This window comes from Plutella xylostella, chromosome 4 (genome assembly GCF_932276165.1).
Source record: "Plutella xylostella chromosome 4, ilPluXylo3.1, whole genome shotgun sequence".
Lineage (NCBI taxonomy): Eukaryota > Metazoa > Arthropoda > Insecta > Lepidoptera > Plutellidae > Plutella > Plutella xylostella.
In genome coordinates this window covers 2,048,106-2,069,634 of record NC_063984.1, presented here as the reverse complement: position 1 = coordinate 2,069,634, position 21,529 = coordinate 2,048,106, and the positions used below count along the sequence as shown (strand labels likewise).

At 36.2% G+C, this 21,529-nt stretch overlaps 1 protein-coding gene across 1 annotated transcript; it reads right to left on the bottom strand.

Moving 5' to 3' along the window:
- Positions 1-12,379: 12,379 nt before the first annotated feature.
- On the bottom strand, positions 12,380-14,066 carry LOC125489952 (craniofacial development protein 2-like). Its single transcript, XM_048627684.1, has 2 exons — positions 12,581-14,066; positions 12,380-12,402 (listed from the first exon to the last, which is right to left on the bottom strand). The coding sequence occupies exons 1-2, from the start codon at positions 14,064-14,066 to the stop codon at positions 12,380-12,382; spliced, it is 1,509 nt and encodes a 502-aa protein (XP_048483641.1).
- Between the last annotated feature and the right edge of the window lie 7,463 nt (positions 14,067-21,529).

The window sequence follows — 21,529 nt, the reverse complement described above, 5'->3', positions numbered from 1 at the left end:
ATCTTTAAAAAAATAGAACCATCAAAATTTGTTGTTGCCATTTTGTACGTAGTACAACATAAATGTATTTGGCTATTAGCTCGACAGCACCAACACCTTTAAGACAGTCGGTGGTGGTACGGGCGCTGGCAACACGTTACATGGAGTAAGGATTTTTGTCCGGAGCTCGAGAAATGTACCGCGAGCACAGAAACTTGTGCTTGCACAGCCGTGGCTCATTTGTACTGAAAGTAGATCTGGGAATTGGCCAGATATGGCGTATTTTTTACTGAATGAACATTTAAAAAAGTATGTAAAACTCACTGATTGTATAGGAACTCCTTCCTTCTCCTAATAGGAAATTGCTGTGCCCTCCCGGGTCCATAATGATTGCATGTTTATTATTTTAACACCTTATGTAATTAACACTAATTATGGAATGCAATAAAGATTTGAATTTGAATAGAATTATAAAAAGGTGAAGAAACGTATAAACATAAATCCACAATTCCACTCATTGGTTAACGGCGCCGGTGTTATCTAGTCTCAAAAATTAAATATGCCATAAGAAGTACAAATTGAACTGAGTTCCTCGTACGCACTTAGGTACTAAGTATAACGTTTTTAGCATCGTGTATATTTTAAGACATGTCTACTGGATTGCTAAGCTAGTGTGAAAACTAGCTCCCTTGTTGTGTGAGTAGCGGAGTGGTGGGACGTGCTTCACGGGCTCACGGCATATTTTCACCGTCGCTGCCTTAGATTAACAATACACGAAAAAGATGACGTGTCACATACAAAAACAAAGCAAAAAGCTGTCCGAATTCTGTTTACTGTGAACGTACTTACAACCATTTTACCAATAAATAAAATAATAAATCTTGTAAATAAACTAATTAAATAAAATAAGAACTCAGTCATAGAAGTCACACTCTATCTAGTTCGTATTCAAATATTGTTGAAGCTCGGTGTAAACTAAAGTCAAAGGCAACTTACACATATATAAATTATGTATGTAAATATATTGTAGGTAGTATGTTTTGGTATATTAAATATTTATGTTATATTCTTTATTCCTGCTACACTTTACCCTTTACATCTAAATATCCTTCCACCCAAAGGTTGTCTGGAAGAAATCGCTTTAAGCGATAAGACCGCCATTTGTACATATGTGTTAGATTAAGTTTTGTATTGTTGTCCATAGAAAATTCTTATAGCCATCCATCTTTTGTACACTTATATTTCATATTTGTTCAATAAAGTATTAAATAAATAAATGTTAAAGGTATTACTTACAGTTTATCAGACCGACAGACAGAGAAAGGAAATAAGATCAATAATATGTATTCTTAATAGGTATTTTAATAGATAAACGTTGTTTATACTTATATTATTTATACAGAATGATTATATTTTTATTTTATTTAGGTAGTTTTATTTTTCCCATTCTGGCTCTCATGAAACGAAGCAGCCAATTTCACATACAAGAAATAAACATGGTATCTCACAAATATATGGAGATAAGACCATGTTCCCAGAGATTGCCTCCGAATAATGTTCTTGAATGGAAACATTAATTAAAGTTTGCACATTCAGAATGCACAATTGCACGTAGCGAAGTAATGCTGCAATTTATAGTTCGTATTAAGAGACGAACGGTGGATGAAATCGCAACAATCTTGAAGGTTTGAGGCTACTTACGGGCAGTTTAGTTGAAGTCGTACTTAGAAGCCTAGACTATTAGGAACTAGATAAATGTCGAACATAATAATATTTATCTACTATATGGTTGGTAAGAAACAAGAATGATAACTATACAGGGTGTTGCGAAAAGGGTATACTAAGCCGAAACCTACATGTGCACCATGGTATATCTAATATATTATTATATCATATAATCATGCTGCACATGTAGGTTTCGGCTTAGTAGGTATACCTTTTTTTAAACACCCTGTACCTATAGATATCCCTAGGCAATACAAATGTATGTTACAAACTAAATCAAACCCAAGACACCAAAAGGAAATAAAATCAAACCAAAACGCCCAAATTCCCCGATGTCTAAGTTGAAGGAATCATCAAGAATTTCTTGGAAAGAGCGAAATATTGAAACACCGAATTTGGCCCTGCGGTCTCATTTTTATTCAGAGAGCAAGGAGTCTGGCCACAAGTCTGCTAATTAATGGGGGCTCAATGCTGTGTCGTCTGAATGGTTTTCCGACTTTAGGTATCTGTTTTCTCTTGGTAGCTTAGTGAGTCCCAGAATTTTCCGACTTTAGGTCCTATCTGTTTTCTCTTGGTTGCTTAGTGAGTCCCAGTAGTGCAATATGAAACACTTAACACTTATTACTGTATTTTAACGTTAGTTCTTTAAAAAATATGCGATAAATATTTACTAAAACGCAGATAATGAATACCTACAGTGCGAAACCCATGCTGCCAACACACACCCATGCCGCCATTCCTTAGCAGACTTGGGGCCCTGATCTCAGTGCTATCCCACTCGACCTCTTTGTGGATGAATGAACTTTTTTCATTACGGACACCGAGAGTGTTGCCACTCGAATCACTTTATTCGCCCGGCAACATTCGAGGATGGACTCCGCAGGTTTAAGTTTTTTTTTTGTTAATTAGTATGCCTTTTAAGTGCTGCTGGTCTTATAGTTTGAAAAGTGCAGCAAATTTTCTTATTTCAAAATTAGGTTTTGTTCATGAATATTTTGGTTGATGCTTTTTGCCGACTAAGAAATTTCAAATTCAATTCGATACTGTAAGCATACAAATTATGTATACCACCTAACGACTACCTATGCCACCTTTATTATTTTGATATATACACACATACTGAAATGCCTCGGACATATATTTTTTTCATAGAAATTTTCAGCCATCAGACTTTTATAGAACGCTTCGTTTAGTTTTTCAGGTTGCCATTATGTCCTCAATTTCATATCCGAATATAAGTAATTTAAAAGTCTACGAGCCCGCACCTTACTAAACTATGCAACAACAATAAAGCATTAGTACTTTATCCCCAAAAGCAATCACACTCAGCCAATTATCTGCGAGCTATACTCGGGTCCGGCCGCGGCCGCCGGCTATCCGCTGTTAAAGGCTTACTGTCATCCGTAGGGGACGCGAAGACAAATAGGATTACTACTGTGGCTCTTAATAGGATGCAAATAAGCGTGAAAATTGTACACAATATAAGTTTATACGGTGCACGTGGAATGGTTAATTGTGACAATGCGAATTAAAGAGCAATCTCTGGAGGGCTTGTTTTTGAACCAACATTTGCGGCTGACACACTAATATTAATTTGAAATACGCTTGGTTGATTTTTATGCTGTAAAGTTGGAATCTGTAATAATTATTCAGGGTTTTGAATAGAATAGAATATTAAACATTTATTCAACCCATAAACAGCAACATTATCAATACACATTACAATTAAACACTACTTAATTTAAACGTAATCTAATGTTCGTAATTAAAATTTAGAAAATATTAAGTGTTAGGTATTAAGTGTTTTGGAAAGAGGGCTCAGTAAAGGTCTGAACTACTTTTATTAACTTAACAAAATAGCTGCCTTTTGACTGCTACAGTACCTAAACTACCTAACGACTATAGTTTATACTATAGTTTATTATATTTTGTATTATTAGTATGTATTAGGTATATTATAATATAATGTAGGAATATATTTATATATGTATGTATATCATTTGTATAGCTATTATGTATAAGTAAGTATATCTCTGTGTCTCGATTTAAGTAGATAAACTTCTCTCCTCTCAGGCTATCGCACTACCAACCACTTTCTCGACATCACCAAAGGTTAACTGGTAGAGAATGCTACTAGCATTAAGTTCGCCTTTGTACAATGTTTTTTTTATGTGCAATAAAGAATTTATAATAATAATAACGACCTATATAGAAACAAAAAAGTATTACAGCAGAAATCTGTTCATCTATTATTAATTAAACTTCCGAACAATCGTCTCTCATTTATTCAAAGCTATTCCGTGGCTATTCGTCGAGAACTCCTTAAGCTAGGCGTGTATTCAACGCTGTTTTTAGTTGACCCGATCTGACTAAATAAAATGGATGTTTTGCACCAATATGACTGCGTAACATTTGACATACGAGGTTTCTAAAACAGTGAAGTAAAACTCCACATAGTAGATCTAAAAAAAAGTTTCAAGAAACCCACGAGATACCCTTTCGTTTCTATCGAAAAGTTGCTCAGTTTGACCAGTAGATCATAATCATAATACACTCGCGATCAATGAAAAAGTTCCAATGACATAGCATCTAATTACTCCTAAATGGAAAAGGCTAGCTTAACGACGCCGTCTGAAATATTGAGAGTACTTAGGTACATTTAACTGCGCATCAGAATATTACCAAATAATACAATAATATATTAAGGGCTCATTTTTCAATAGCCAGATAAAATATATCTAAGGAATAATTCTGATGCTGTCGCGACTGAATGTTTGTATAAGACAGTGACAGCTACAATTTTATTCGTCAGATAGCTCTGATAGATAGATCTGTAGAGCGATCCGGAAAAAACGCAGCACATTCTATTCGATAGTCTATTCGAAAGTGGTGTCAACCTGTCAACAACAAAATGGCGGTGTATAGATTTGCGAAAGTTTGACAGCTATCACTCCATAGGTCATTGTCAGAATAATATTATGTACTCTGTGGTCATTCTTTTCGAAACTCATTCGAAAGGTAAAAAGTGTTCGAAAGTGCTGTCAAGTTGACAATAGTCAACTCACATTCGATTCTATTCGTTAGCTCGAATTTTCGTGATACGGGTACAGACTATTGAAAAATCAAATCCCTTAGTCCAAAAGATGACATCACAGGGCCAAAATTTATGGGTAGCGTACCTACCCACAGACCAATAACGACCAAACGTATGTCATTCGAAAGCTCTTTTCATGACGATCATTATGTTATCATGGGGGCTAGTCGCAATTCGTCTGTGAAAGGGTGTCAACCTTTTCAATTAAATGTTTTAATAAGTCGGGGACATTAATTGGTTGGGATTTCTTTGCTCGTCAGCGAATTTTTGCTTAAAACACACACACACACAAACACACACTCACGCCTTGTACTAATGTACTCCCTTGCGGGGTAGACAGAGGTGCATTGCTGCACCCATTTTTCGCCAGAGCGTTATGTTAGTCCCAATGTAATGGGGCGGGCCTATTGCCATTTTACGGGCACATCCAAGACCCGAGAACAAATATCTGTGTTTAAACAAATATCTGCCCCAGCCGGGAATCGAACCCGGGACCATCGGCTCAGTAGTCAGGGTCACTAACCACTACGCCATTTGGTCGTCGATTGCGTAAAACATCCATTACTATACCTACATGTGAGCTTCATTACTCGAAAGTGTTAAAGTTTCAGCTAGTCCGAATGATAAAGTACCTACATAATGTAGGTACTGTTAGATACGAATCATTGGTCTAGCTTATTTTAGTTTGACTGTACGCTTAAACTTTGTTATAAAAGTTTTTAACTGGTTCATTGAACTGTGGTTGTAATTTCACAATAATTCAAATGATCTTTCTTGGGAGATATTCTGTATGGGAATAGTGATCACATTAATTAATTCTTTGTAGATCTTCAATTTTAAAATGTGTACCTAAGTATTTTGTTATTTATTCTCGTTACAATTTAGTTTAAGACTGGCATTGATACAGTATTTACATTTACTACGGGAATTTTTATAACGTATGTATACATTTATTGATAATTTTCATTCATTAAAATCAAACCAAAAAGTATTATGTAAATAAAAAGTTATGATTTTTGTCATCTGGCAATATAATTTAGTTTCCTTTAAAAAGTACAAAACAATGCTTTTGTATAATTTTCCGATTCCACATATTCAAACCTTTCAAACTTATATCATACCGTTTTTGATGAAGGTTTAACCTACAGGTGACCGTCAACCTTTAAGATATAGCGCCGTGTTTACTTAATCCTCGTGTCTACGTATTGTTTGCTCCAATACTAAGATGTAAAACTGAATGCAGCATTTTACTGTTGAATTTTAACATTTATGACTCACGAATTTAAAACTATTCAAAGTAGACGAGTGTTACAATGTGCTGATTCTTCACGGATTAGCTGGAATAAAGAGAAAATGTCTGAAATAAATAGGCTACGATGGATAGGAAACAATGTAAGAGAGAGACAGAGGCAGTGAAAAGTCTTGCATTCGTTTGTAAAACATGGTTTTGTGCGATCTTCGTGAATTAATTGTAATTTTTTTCGTCCTCTTTATAGTGAATAAAGGGGACGAACAAATTTACAATTTACGTGTGTTTAAAAAGTGTGTTTGTAGAAAGAACGATAGAAGCTACATATATCTGAATATTAAAACCACTTCCCTAAATATTGCGGCTCAAACTGCAAGGCTGAAGAGAAACACACACAATTTGACCTTGCTTTGCCAAATTATCTTCTATTCTGTTGTCATTAGAGTGTAATGTAGTTTGGTTTCAGCTAAGAGCTATAACTTTGACCTGTGCTAAAAGCTGTGGTCACTACCAAATGCACGAGTTAACAAACTATATCTACAGCCTCTTTAGTTCAGTAATAGTTTGTCAGATTTTTGCACTTTACTTCCCCTGAAGGTAATACGGTCAGTTAAAGATAATTATTAAAATGAAGCTGCAAAGGCTGCATAAACATATATGCACTCACGACTGTAATCCCCGAAGGGGTAGTCAGAGGTGGCTCACAAGTGAGCCATCCACTTTTCGCAGCAGATTTGTACTCACGTGAAAGGTTGCGAACCATATCGCCGTTTTGGAATAATAATAATATAATTATTATGAAGTTAATTTTAATCTTTCCAAATATTCATAATTATATCGCGAAACACTAATCCATAAAAAAGTTATTGAACTGTTTCGTCACTCAAAGAACAATAATAGATAAAACGTTCAATAACTTTAAGGAAATACGATAAATAAAAATAAATATGTGGGGACATCTCACACATGGCCATCCTACCCCAAGCTAGGCAGAACCTGTGTTATGGGTGTCGGACAGCTGATATATCTACAAAAATACAAAGATAGATACATACTAAATATAAATATCAACACCTAAGACCCGAGTACAAATCTGCCTTTAAACAAATATCTGCCCCAGCCGGGAATCGAAACCGGGACCTTCGGCATAGCAGTCAGGGTCACTAACCACTACACCATTCAGCCGTCCAGATAATTTACATAATTAACGTAAACGAAAGTTCTATCTATAAGTAGAGTAACTAGAGAGTTCGGTTCAATCATAAAGAGACTTGACACTTTCCTCACCTTACTTATGAAGAGAGCAAATACATAAATGGACCGAATGTCGTAATTTCCACATTTCATCATCTTACATCAATATTCGATGTCCAATTTCCCCTCCAAAACCATCGCTCAGGCGGTAAAAGTTCGCCGAATCAATCAAAAAGCATCCCTGTTCCATCCACTTGAGGTGCATTTCCATTTGCAGTTGCATCAGCGGCCTCTAACATCGCAGGCCCTTGTTAACGCAACACATTTGCGGGATTCATAAATCATAGGTGAGCAGGACAGGTGAACCACGATAACTTTCAACTTGGAACAGTTAGGCCCAGCACACTAGTTCATTATGAGTTGAAACGTGTTTCAAGCTAGTTGCGACGTGTGTTGTCTCTCAAAGGTATCTATGGCATAAACGTCAACCAATCACTTTTTCAACATCACCAAAGGTTAACTGGTAGAAAATGCTGCTAGCATTAAGTTCGCCTATGTACCAATTTATTTTGTGCAGTAAAAATAAACTCAAATGAAAATAAAGTAACTAGTAGTTGCAGATTCGTTGCAGTTGCGTTTCACCATGTGTGCTGAGCCTTAGAACTGCTGAATCATTCACGCCTGCTTTCCTTTGCGGGACTTTTAAGGTAATCTTCCATCTTTCAACATCGTATGCAACGGCATAGCTTTCAGTATTCCTTATAAAGATTCACACAAGTGTTTCTCCATACATTTTTAATAATCCGTTCGGTCCGATGCGTATGATAGCTGGACGCTTACTTTTAGTTGCACTCACTTTCTGAGTATGTTTTATATTAGTGCAGAGTACTTACTGTTTATAAGAAACGGTGGCCATAGGAAATTAGGAAAAGCAATGATAAAATAAACAGTTAAATTAACATTCTTAAGCTTTACATGACTGTAATATTGCGGGTACATTAGCGTATGATGCACTAGTATTTCAAGACCAGAGCGATAGTTTTCATCTAAAAATGTTATTGCCGTCACGGAAGACTCGCGCTTAAATATAAAAATTTAAAACACAGGAAGTCCACACTGCCTGTGGTCGCACTGGCTTGCGGTGCAGATTTTAAAATGGATGACAGCTTTGTGCCTAAAGAGAGTGAGTGACGCCGCAATTTGCCTCAGTCCGGATCTGTCCTTCAGCGGATGAAGTTCCCCTAAAGCCTCCGAATGTAGGACACAACACTTTTTTTCAGTAACGACCCGGTTTGGCTAAATGGTGCGATGGATTCCGAATTGTGTAAATGCATTCTTTTTACGTTGAGTAATGCTTTGTGCCATGGTGTTATCATTATAAAGTATACCTATAAATACACCTTTTATTATTCATTTATTTTTATCAATGTACCTACCGAATAAATGATTTCACTTTCTTTTTTTCTAAAATAAACATAGTAGCCACTCTGAACGCGCACTCTAGCATTTACCGATTCTTTTTCTGCAGAACCCAGGTGTTAGAGGACTTGGTTCCGCAAAATACTAGAATCAATCACCATAGTAGTAAGTATAGTAATATGTGGGTACAAAGCCCAAGCTAGGGTTCCGCCAAAAAATCAGCAAACAAAAAGGGGTTCTGAAGGTAAAAATATTCGGGAACCTGCTAATGCAGTATTGATTTCTCTCGTGCATTTTGAATAGCATAGCATTGTTAAACAAAGCGTGAAGGGTTAAAATAAACACTACAGGGTGTGCAAGACGCGGGGGGGGTGACAACACTCTATAAATTTGAATGGTCAAGTGATTCCGGACATAAGGCAGGGAATGTCAACGTATCGAAACGTTTCAATTGAACTAGAAAATTTTAATTCTCGGTAGTTCTTTAAAAATACACGAGTGGATCTGTTTTGTTCACCACCTGACTGATTTTAAGTCAGCTAACTAGTTGGACGTTTTGTGACGCTTGTACAAACAACGTTCGGCCTAGTCATAGCAATTGAGTAGCGCCATCCAATGAACGGGCTAGTGGTTCAATCAAACAGGAGATTAAACAAGATGCCTGCGACAGATCCATAGTATTGCTGTAAGTTGTTTCTTATATAATATCAAATCAAATCAAATCAAAATAATTTATTTGTGAGTCACAGGTTAGGTTAAGATGGATTACAGTATATTATATAATTTCTCCGTCCTCAGCCAACATGGCGTACAAATATTTTTCAGATTAAGTAGGTACATTAAACATGCAAAAACTAAAGATAACACATTCATGTTGTATAAGTACCTACATTTAGTTATATTAATTGGGACTTACTGTGTATCGGATAGGAATTCATTGACGCTGTAATAAGTCTTGTCTAATAAATAGTTTTTAAGTTTGGTTTTAAACATTTGGATGTCCTGTGCGTTTCTAATGTCCTTTGGTAGTTTATTGAAAATAGAGGGTGCCATCCCAAAAACATTTTTACTAAAAAGTGCGGTATTGTGTTTAGGAGTGCTTATCTTATTACCGTAACGTAAGCTTCTAAAGTGCCCGAAAATATTAAAGTTTAATTTGACAAATACAGCCATTTCGAAAATATATATAGAGGGCACTACTGGCGATAGCGGAAGCCATGTCTTACTGCTTTAGTTTGGATAAAAACAAATTTGTTATCTTGACTGACTCAAAGAGTGCGCTTCAGCATGTGGCTCGATGTACCTCTAGTAGTAGAGGTTCACCGATAGGCTACACAATTTTAGATATGCTTTTAAAATTTGCAAAATCTAATAAAACCATTGTTCTTCAATGGATCCCATCACATATAGGCATACTTGGAAATGAAGAAGCCGATCGCTTAGCGAATGTAGCCATTACAGATGGAATCCCCACACAAACCTTACCTTTTTACACGGACCTGCTACCCAAAATTAAATTAAAATGTTATGATATGTGGAAGGAATATTTCGATGAACGGTCGCAAACTTTGGGCATTTGGTACCGAACTATTCAATCACACCCTACTCACTCACCATGGTTTGATACATCAGAGTTAACAAGAAGAGATATTGTTACAGCTTTGCGATTAAGATCTGGGCATATACCGTTAAATAAGTTCGCATTCCTGATGAAAAAAGTTGACTCTCCTAATTGCACAGAGTGCGGTGTGATTGAAGACGTTTACCATATTATTGTAGAATGTGTACGTAATTGTAGTGTAAGAGAACAATTGTATATTGATAATAGTTTACAAGTAACTGGTGGCTGTAATAGCATTTTAGCACGACCAAACTCTGATAAGGCTAAAATACTGTATAAAATTGTCAATTTTGGTTTAAGTGCTAGATTTAATTCAAATAGATAAGCTTAATTAAGTGTGTGTAATAATGAGGGTGACATGGTCACTTGTGTACCAAGCCCTTTTAAATTAATAAAGATTTAAAAAAAAAAAAAAAAAAAAAAAAATTTTTAAACAATGGTTTGCAAGTATCTCTGCTGCAAACTTTCGCAATTGCACGAATACATCTTTTTTGGGCTTTAAAAACTGTTTCCTTGTTTGTTGCATTACCCCAAAATATAACGTAGTATGGAATCCACGTAACCTTTATAGGCAGTAATTACTACATTTTCACTAACTACTTTGGACAAATTGTAAAGTGCATATGAGAATTTGCTTAGTTTAGTACATATGTGATCGAACTGAGCTTGCCATGTAATTTTTTTGTCAATGTAAAGTCCTAGAAATTTAGTCACGTCAGTTTCATCAATTTTATGGTCATTGTATTTTATGTCAATAGAATTATTATTAGATTGTTGTTCAAATGTCATTATTTTAGTTTTATCCAGATTTATTAAAAGATTATTGTTACTTCTTCTTCTTTGGGTACCATCTCCTATCGGAGGTCGGCAATCATCTGGCTTATTCTTTCCTTCGAGACTGCTGCTCGGAACAAGGATGTGGTGTCGGTGTTGTACCAGTCTTTCAGATTTTGGACCCAAGATGTTCTTTTTCGACCGGGTCTTCGACGGCCTTGAATTTTCCCTTGTAGGAGAAGTTGCAATAAACCGTATTTACTGTTGCGCATAATATGTCCCAGGTACTGCAACTTTCTCCTTTTTACGGTTTTAAGCACTTCGGTCCCTTTTTTCATTCTCTGCAATACCGTTTCGTTTTTTATTTTATCCCTCCATGATATCTTCAATATTCTTCTATAAACCCACATTTCGAATGCTTCTAACCGTTTACACATGGTCTGGGTTAAAGTCCAAGCTTCTACTCCGTAAAGAAGTATTGAAAATATGTAGCATCGGAGTAATCGACACCTGGAGGATATCTTGAGACTACGGTTGCAGAGAAGATGGCTCCTTTTCATGAATGCATTTCGGGCTTGTTCGATGCGGCATTTGACTTCTGTACTGTGGTCTTCCTGATCGTTCACTATACACCCAAGGTATTTGTATGAACGTACTTTCTCTAGCGGTTGGTTGTTAACGTAGAGGGCAGCTATGGTCGGTGTACGTCCTACCGTCATGTATTTGGTCTTTTTGGTGTTAATATTCAGACCATTTTGCGCACTGACTGATGTTACTCTGTCTAGTAAACTTTGGAGTTCCTCCATTGAGCTCGCTATGAGGATGGTATCGTCTGCATATCTTATATTATTCAGGGGCCTCCCATTTATAATAATTCCTTCAGTCGCATCTTCAAGAGCTTCAGAAAATATCTCCTCTGCATAGAGGTTGAAGAGTAAAGGCGACATTATGCATCCTTGCCTTACACCTCGCAGTATACATATATCGTCAGTAAGGTGGTGCTCAACTCGGACGTTTGCCGTCTGCTGCCAGTACAGGTTTCTTATAAAAGAAATGTCTTTTGTATCGAGGCCAATCTTTTTCAGAACTGAAATTAATTTATCGTGCTTTATACGGTCGAAAGCCTTCTCGTAATCGATGAAGCAGATGTATACGCATCGATCCATATCCCAACAACGTTGCATTAAAATGTGATAACCAAACAGTGCGTCGCGCGTTCCAAATCCATTCCTGAATCCAAATTGAGTGTCTGAGATGTTCTCTTCACATTTTCTATATATCCTGTTATGAATGACCTTGAGGAATATCTTCAGAACATGACTCATTAAGGATATTGTGCGGTAGTCACTGCACCGTTTGGCGTTGTTGATTTTCGGTAAAGCTATAAATGTAGAGTGGAGCCAATCTTTCGGAATGTGTCCGGTATCATATACGGCATTAAATAACTGTACCAGAGTTCCCAGATGTTCATATTCGAGCAATTTTAAAATTTCGGCTGGTATTTCGTCTGGGCCCACTGTCTTACCATTTTTTGCTGACTTAATGGCATAAGATATTTCATCCTTTGTAATAGATGGTCCAGTATGATCTACAACTGATTGCTCGTTTTCACTTCTGTTGTCATAAAATAACCCCTCAATGTACTCCTTCCAGATGTCCAGTTTCTCCTTAATAGTCATGGCGTATGCTCCATTTTTATCTATAAGGGTATTGTTGGCAGGTTTCTTTTTCAGTCCTAAGATCTCATTTATCTTTTTGTACATATTAAAGGAGTCATGTCTGGCCTGTAGTGACTCTACTTCCGTGCACCTGTCGTTTATCCAGTTTTCTTTGGCCTCAATGCATTTCCGTCCTATCAGTCTATGAATCAGCCTGTATTTTGCTGGATCTGTATGTTTCACTTCTCTACGTTGTATCATAAGATCCATGATTTCATCCGTGATCCATTCCTTTTTCTTCACGACGGCTGTTGGTGTGAGTATCTCCTTAGCCGTATTTATAATGACATCCTTAAATTGATTCCATACTTGTTCCGGTTCCTTTACACCTCTTTGACTCTGCTGCAATTCGTGCATTTGGTTGTGGAGGTTCATATGAAACCTTTGTTTAATATCCACATCTCTAAGTCGGGATATGTCAAATTTGGGTCTCATTTTGGGTGATATCAACCTCTTCAGTTTAGTAGTAACCGTTCCAACTAGTGGGTTATGGTCGGATCCTACATCTGCACCTGGGTATGTTTTTACAGCCTTGAAACTATTCCGGTAGCGTTTATTTACAAGAATGAAGTCAATCTGATTACGCACTATTTGGGAGGGTGAATCTGCCGGTGATTTCCATGTGTACAGTCTTCGTGGTGGTAATTTGTAAAAGGTATTCGTCACCACCAGTGATTCCTCTTGACAGAACTGAATCAGACGATCACCACGGTCATTGCGCAATCCTAAGCCATAGCCTCCGACGATATCTGCGACACTACCTTCGCCAATTTTGGCATTAAAGTCGCCCATGACAATATTACACTCGTGTGTTTTTAACTTTTGAAGGACGTCTTTGATCTCATTATAAAAAGTTTCTACCGTATCGTCACTTTTGTCTGCAGTCTGGGCGTAAACTTGCACTATGTTTATGTTCACAGGTTGAGATCGTATCTGAAGGAGCATAACGCGGTCAGATATTGGCAAGAAATTGATTATAGATGCCTTATGGTGTCTCTTTACCATGACTGCAACTCCTTGTCTATGGTCCTTGTGGGTATTGCCACTGTAATATGTGACATATTCTTCTGATTCTTCAATACCAGAACCTTTCCATCTGGCTTCACTAATGCCCAGTATATCTATATTGAGTCTTGTCATCTCTTGTTCTACATTTTTTATTTTCTCCTGAGTATACATACTCCGAACATTCCATGTGGCAATCTTTATGGCTGACCCGGGGATTCTTAGCACCCTCTGACCATTTAAGGTCTGCCGGGGACTGAGGGCCATGCAATTTTGTTGTACAGCCATAATGATTTTCCTGGGAAGAAATAATGTGGTAGTTTTCCCTTTGCTTTCCACATCGCTGTTTGCTACCGGAATAACAAAAGGTGACTCTCGACCGTACCGATCCCCGCGATCTCCACTCTCGAGCCTACTGTCCGTCCAGCTGCCAACGTACAGGGGAGTGCTTATTTGATGGCGGCACTTACTCGCCATGTCACAGAGTTTTCATCGAGTCTTTTGCAGTATTTTATAAGGTACTCCCTCCCTAGGAGCACCCACTACACCCTCAAACACCTGCCGCTGCTTGGTCGGGGGCTGTGTACACAGCTAGCTAGGATATCTCCAAGCCGTTCCATTATCCGCCACCTATGGACCCCGGTAGTAGCCTACAGCTCAGCCCTACCCTTACCCCCCCCAGCCTTACCCTTATTGTTACTAAGCCAATTTATTTTGTTCTTCAGTGTTGTATTTATTTCTGTTTCAAAATTTGAATCTGTGTTATCTTTAAATAACACTGTGCTGTCATCAGCGAATAGAACCATGGGGTGATCTGTGACTTGAGGTAGGTCATTTATATAGATAAGAAATAGTAACGGCCCCAATACACTTCCCTGCGGAACGCCAAATCGGTTTTCCTTATCATTTGAGAAGTAAGCTATGTCAGTTTTTGATTTTAGGCATATTCTGTCAATTCGTGTTTTTTGCTTTCTATTAGTCAGGTATGATTTAATAAGATTTTTTGCCGTACCTCTGATTCCATATTTTTCCAATTTATTTAGTAGTATGTCATGGTTCACGTAGTCAAAAGCTTTTGTTAGATCCATGTAAAGGGCTGTTACATGAATACGCTTATCCATGCTATTTAATATTGTGGCTAAAAATTCATATATTGCCATATTTATAGACTTGTTTTGCCTGAATCCCATTTGCATTGGAGAGAAAATTTTATACTTCTCCATGTAACAGTTTAAACGTTGATATACTACTTTTTCAAAAATTTTAGACAAAATTGGTATCAATGCTATGGGCCTATAATAATTCATATTTTCCCTGTCGGTTCTCTTAAATAGTGGTATAATAATAGATGTTTTAAGTGCATCGGGATATGTCCCTTTATCGATACAGAGATTTATAATGTGGCTTAATATTGGTGCAATAATAGGAGCAACCCGCTTTATTACATCAGTAGTTATTTCATCATAGCCTGTACTTTTTGTATTTTTCAATGAATATATAATTTTGAGAATTTCATCTGGAGTTGTGGGATTTATAAAAAAGGAGTTAGAATTATTATTACTAGTCTTAAATTTATTTGCTTCCTTAGAATTAGTATTAATGTCAGTTTGTGAAATTTGATCTATAAAAAAATTATTGAAAGATTGGGATATGTCGTGTGGGTCAGTAAGTATTTGTCCATTATTATTAATTTTGTAAATATATTCCTTTATATGACTTGACTTAGATTTATTAATGACATTCCATGTAGCCTTGCATTTGTTGTCAGCAGTGTTTATGAAATAATTATTTTGTGACTTTTGGGTTAGTTTTACAATTAATTTTAGTCTGTTACTATACTCTTGGAATTTTATTTTTGACTCTTTAGAGCGGCATTTTCTATACTTCCAAAGAAGCTCTCGTTTTCTCTTAGAGCATTTTTTCAAGCCTTTTGATAACCATTTTGGTTTCTGGCATACTGAGTATTTTACCTTTATTTTTGGGAAACATAAGAAATATAAAAGTTTGAACATATCATAGAATTGTTGAAATGCTTCGTTAGCATTATCTAGTATATAAATTTCATTAAAGATAATAGAATTTAAATAAGATTCAAATTTTAATAAATTTTCCTTACTGTAGTCTCTTTTAACTATATACCAATTATTAAGTGTATATGATTTCTTCACTGGACATGTAAGAATTTGCGCACAGTGATCGGATAGAGCTAGTTCAATAACTTCGCTTTTGCTTCCCCGTATATTATGAAACATGTTATCTAAGCAGGTTCCGCTAGCTAGGCGGGTAGGTTGATTTATCTCTATTCTTAGATTGTAACTTTGTAAAATATGTTTGAACGTATCTGTAATCTTATTTCTATTTAGCATATCGATATTAAAATCCCCGCATAAGATTACTTTTTTATTACTGTTTTGGCAAAGATTGTGCAACATATCATTCAGCTTCTTAAAGAATGACGTATATGCTGTTACTGTATATTTAGTTATTCTATAAACACACACAATGATAATTTTGTGTTCTATAAGTTCGATTGCACAACATTCTATGACATCATCCAAGCTAAATTTAGCTACGTCTACAATTTTTGATTTATGCTTAGCATTAACAAGTATGCACGCTCCTCCATGGCGAGATTTTCTAGAGAAAACTGAAGCTAGTGTGTAATTGGGTACATTTAATACAGTGTAGTCATCTTCAATCATATTATGTTCTGTAATGCATATGACATCCAAGTGTTTACCGCTATTAGCTAATTCATCAATGTGTATAGTTTACTCATCCGATTTACCAATAAGTCCGTCAATATTTTGATGAAGTATATTGACTTGATTATATACGAAATAAGTCTTTGCTACATTGTGGTTTTGTAAATTCATTTAGATCGTCAGAATAATAAAATTGATAAATGCCATTGGTTGCTTGCAATATATCCTTAAAAACTACCTGCATTCCTATGTCGTTAATTTTTCCAGAATATTCATTATACATGTCAATATTATACGATAGGTTTGCATTGGGATCCATAAGAAATACATGTCTGTTCGATAATACATCTAAATACATTAAGTTATTAAATGTTTCTACTCTCCAGTTGTACATCAATTTATGTTCTCCATATTTATACGTCGGGAGACATATTAAAATGTTAGTGTTCTTAATGGATTGTGTAACCTCTCTCAGGTGTAAGACCAATTCGAAGTAGTTATTCGTGGTCGCAAACTCTTCCTCTCCAAGTAGAATAATACATATGTCTTTCAACGTAAGATTTTTTATTTCGTCTTGTTCCAATTTCTCAAGAAGACCTCTTGTCCCGAGATTAGGATAGAGAAGGTGAGTTAATCTTAAGGTGGAAGGGTATGTTTCTTCAGCTATTTCCATTATTTTATTATGTTTATTGCTACTTAATATAACCATTTTACTCGGAATTGGTTTGGTTTGGATCCGTTTAGGTTTAGCTATATTTTTCCCTTTACTTTTTTTCGCACTTGCCGGGATTGTTTCTGCGGTGCATTTATTTTCTCCTTTCTTGCTAGGCTTTACTATATTTTTCCCTTTACTTTTTTTCAAACTTGCCGGGCTTGTTTTTGTTGCGCATTTTTCCACTCCTTTCTTAATAACTGTTGTATCAATCATAGGAGTCAAATTTAATTTAGGAGTAATTTCCGATTTTTTTGTTAGTTTTTTCTTCGGAGTAACTAGGTCATTTTTGAGACTGTTCGCAACTTTTTTATATATATTGTTCTCTTTCTGTAAAATTTCGATATTACTTTTAAGTTCAGAGTTTTCTAAGTTTAGATTTGTAATTTCCTCGTGTGCTGCTTTTAAATCACGATTGAGATGTTCAATTTGCAATTTTAAGTCCTTGACAATTTCGTCTTCGTCTTCAGAGAATGATGGCATACTATTTGTGGTGCCATCTAGAGTAGTTTTGGTCGCATTAATATCATCATCAGTTACATTAGTCTCCGATTGGGCTCTTGGTCTCCTTCTAAATGTGATAGTATCCATAAAATTCATTTTCGGTATTCGCCCTTATATCGAATCTCAGAATACGGAATAACGTTTATCAAATTTAATTTATATTCGTGAATTGGAACGTAACTCGAAAAAAGTTATGAATCGCCGGTGTAGTGACAGCCTTATCTGATTTTTATTACTGGCAACATTGTATTCTTGACGTTTTGTGAACAGCTGATTGGTTAATATAGGTGTTTGTTTACCATGAGTTTTTGTAAAATATCGTTTTGTGGCAGTTTATGCGTAATTTGAATTCAAAACCACCATGAATTGAAAACAATAGATCCGATTTGTGTACCTTGAGTTCAGGATATCGTCCAAAATGGGAGTACAGACTCGAAATCACTTGTTGCACTAGACGAGGTGAGGTTATGTCTTGATTTATCAGGTATTTTGATGGACACTAGGCACTGTTTTACTTGTATTTATGAATTAAATATATGGAGCTCTAGGATTATAATGTTTACAAACACACGACGTCTATGTATTCAATATTGATTGGGTACATAATTTTATGGTCTAGCAATGGTAAAACTATAGATTATTTGTAAGTAGTAGTGAGTAACCCTCCGGGGCCCAGAAGCGAATAAATTCTTACTCATAAATTGATGTCAGTTTTTTTACACACATAAATATGCTGATGACTGTAATCGCCGAAAGAGCAGTCACAGGTGACTCGCACGCAAGCAAGTCAGTTTTCGCTGTTAGTTGTTTTTATTTTTCTTTAAAAAATATTACAAACTCCTGAAGTTGACCACCCCTGCACCAGCCAGACTGCGGTGGCCGAGCCCGCGCCTGTATCATTCACCCCCCTGTCCCCTCCACCCCCCTCTACACAAATACATCTATAAAACCACTCTATGACACACATGCATTATGTATGGAATATCTGTAAGAGGATGCTCGGGATGGTAATGCAGAAACAATGATCGGTTTTTGTTGGAAACGTTTGGGTACGAGAAATTTATACCTGGTTATACTGCTGCTGTTTTAAAGTGTCAATGTTACACTTTTTAAGCCCAAGAAGTACCTCTGTACATATTGTACCTACCTCTATTGTATAAGATGTTTATTTAACGTGAGAAAACCTTCACATCTAGATTCTATACGTGTACCCTAAGTACGGCGCACAGCGAAAAGTGGGTGACTCGTTTGCGAGTCACCTCTGACTACCCCTTCGGCAATTATAGTCGTGAGCTTATGAGATGTTTATTAGATAGATAGATAGATAGAATATTCTTTATTTGTACACACACATAAAATAGAGAGCGGTGGTAGCTCAGTCGGGTAAGTTCTTTTCTGAATTTAAGTACAATGTATACCATCACTCTTACGGTGAAGGAAAACATCGTGAGGAAACCTGGACCTGCGTGGTGGGAAATGGTCCAAGCTTAGGAAGGCAGTTTAGACCTTAGGGATATGCACAAAGGTTCCACTCGAGAGAGCCAGGTGCAGGTACTGACACCGCCACAGAGAATAGAATAGAACACACATAAAATAAACTAACATAACTTAAATACTAAATTAGTTTCTTTTATAAACGCATACAGAACCGTCATGAGTTTAAAAATTTACGAAAGGAATAGGGTTACGCGTTAGAATGGTTAACATAAAAATTGGGTATCGAATCCTCTTAGCGAGTTTTGGTCGCTAAAATCACAGCGAAGCCTGTTAGTGTAAAAGGTTTTTGTAACGACATACCTCAACCAACAACACAGGGGGAACTTTTAATTAGATGCACTTGTTGTCGATCCATTATTCAGGCACTACAGGAAAGGGTGCGTTAAAAAACTCTCAACCTGTATAATGAAGGGTTCTGCTTGTGGTATGTATAGAATTTTATTGAATTTTGTAAGCACTGAAAAAGTTAATTTTTTGCATTTGTGTGAAAGCACTAATCTAACTCACGAGCAATTAAAAACTTGTAAAATGTTGAGACCAAATCATCCGACTCTTAATAAATTAAGTATTTAATCAAAATATTTACGTTTTAGTTGATAAATGTACTTAGTTCCGTTTAGGAATAACTTTGTGCTATCGTCATTGAAACTTTTTAATTGTTCGTCCTACCAGTTAAATCATAATTAATTTTTAATCTATATAATGTTCATTTTATCATATTATGTTTATTTGGTGTGAAAATAAAATACTTACTCACTTATAATTTTCTCTAACGGACCCCTAAAAGCCTCAAGGGCAGGTGAAAATGGAGAAAAACTCAATTACAATCCAATAGCGTCTGCAAAGTTTTAATATTTCTGCATAGGTAATAATACCAACCAGTGTTATGTGAGAATTTAACTAATAAATCTAATTTCATCAATCTAAAATTTAACAAAAAAAACGTTGCGTATGTGTAAGGTTTAAATGGATATGTTTTTGACTATCTTTTAAGGAGGAGAACAGGCCATCAGGTAACTGCGGCGCATCATTTTAACGGCTGAATGGTGTAGTGGTTAGTGGCCCTGACTGCTATGCCGAAGGTCCCGGGTTTGATTCCCGGCTGGGGAAAACATTTGTTTAAAGACAGATATTTGTACTCAGGTCTTGGGTGTTGAAATTTATATTTAGTATCTACCTGTCTGTGTATTTGTGTAGATATATCAGCTGTCCGACACCCATTACACAGGTTCTTCCTAGCTTGGTGTCGGATGGCCGTGTGTGAGATGTCCCCACATATTTATAATTATTTATTATCAGCCTGCTGTAGATTACCTCGCCGTTTTATGCTTTATGCACAAAGGCATAGTAGTAGGTATATAAAGTTAAAAACGTTATGAGAAAACATATGCATCAGTTAGAAACGTGTTGTTTCCCATTGTGTACTTGTTTTTGTATAGCTTTAAGCTCGCATAGTTTTAATAGCACCATTAGCAGAGTGAGAGCTTTTTATAAGGATTAAAATGAGCTAGTTGCGAGCGTGTGTTTCTACATAAATATTTATAAATGTGTGTTATGAAAATTCCTCGGTATGTACCCACATAGCATTATAATGTTTACAATTTAATATGATAATTTAATATAAGGATATGAATTCTAAAGCAGATAAAATGAAATTATTCATGCACTTAACTCTTAGTAATATTATCATAAATTATTTATTGCACATAAAACAAATAATGAGTTCAAGGATATTAATTTGAACACCAGCCTTTTTACCCGATTGCCGAAGGAGGAGGGTAATAATAAATAAATATAAATAATAATAAATATGTGGGGACATCTCACACACGGCCATCCGACCCCAAGCTAGGCAGAACCTGTGTTATGGGTGTCGCACAGCTGATATATCTACACAAATACATAGATAGATAGATACTTAATATAAATATCAACACCCAAGACCCGAGTACAAATATCTGTCTTTAAACAAATATCTGCCCCAGCCGGGAATCGAACCCGCGAACCTTCGGCATAGCAGTCAGGGCCACTAACCCTACGCCATTCGACCGTAATGTTTTTCGATTGTATGTATGTATGTATGTCCGTTTCTTTGTTCCCTCCTGTAGCCTAAACGGCTTGATAGATTTTAATGTATGAGATATCGTTAGAAGCGTATTGATGGCGCGATGGTTATAGGCTATGTGACGTTATATTAAAATGTACATAGCGCCCTCTAGAGCAAATAATGTCAGGATCGAAAAAATAATATTTTTCCAACTATGTGTGCGGGGTGCACCTATTCTGGTTGAGGGAAGTACGGCGGGCAGGGATCAGGAATGAAAGACTTCTTA

Coding starts and splice junctions, on each gene's coding strand:
- LOC125489952 (XM_048627684.1), bottom strand. CDS start 14,066: ATGGCTGTACAACAAAATTGCATGGCCCTCAGTCCCCGGCAGACCTTA. Junction 12,403..12,580: donor CATTAAGTCAGCAAAAAATG/GTAAGACAGTGG, acceptor CAAACGGTGCAG/TGACTACCGCACAATATCCT.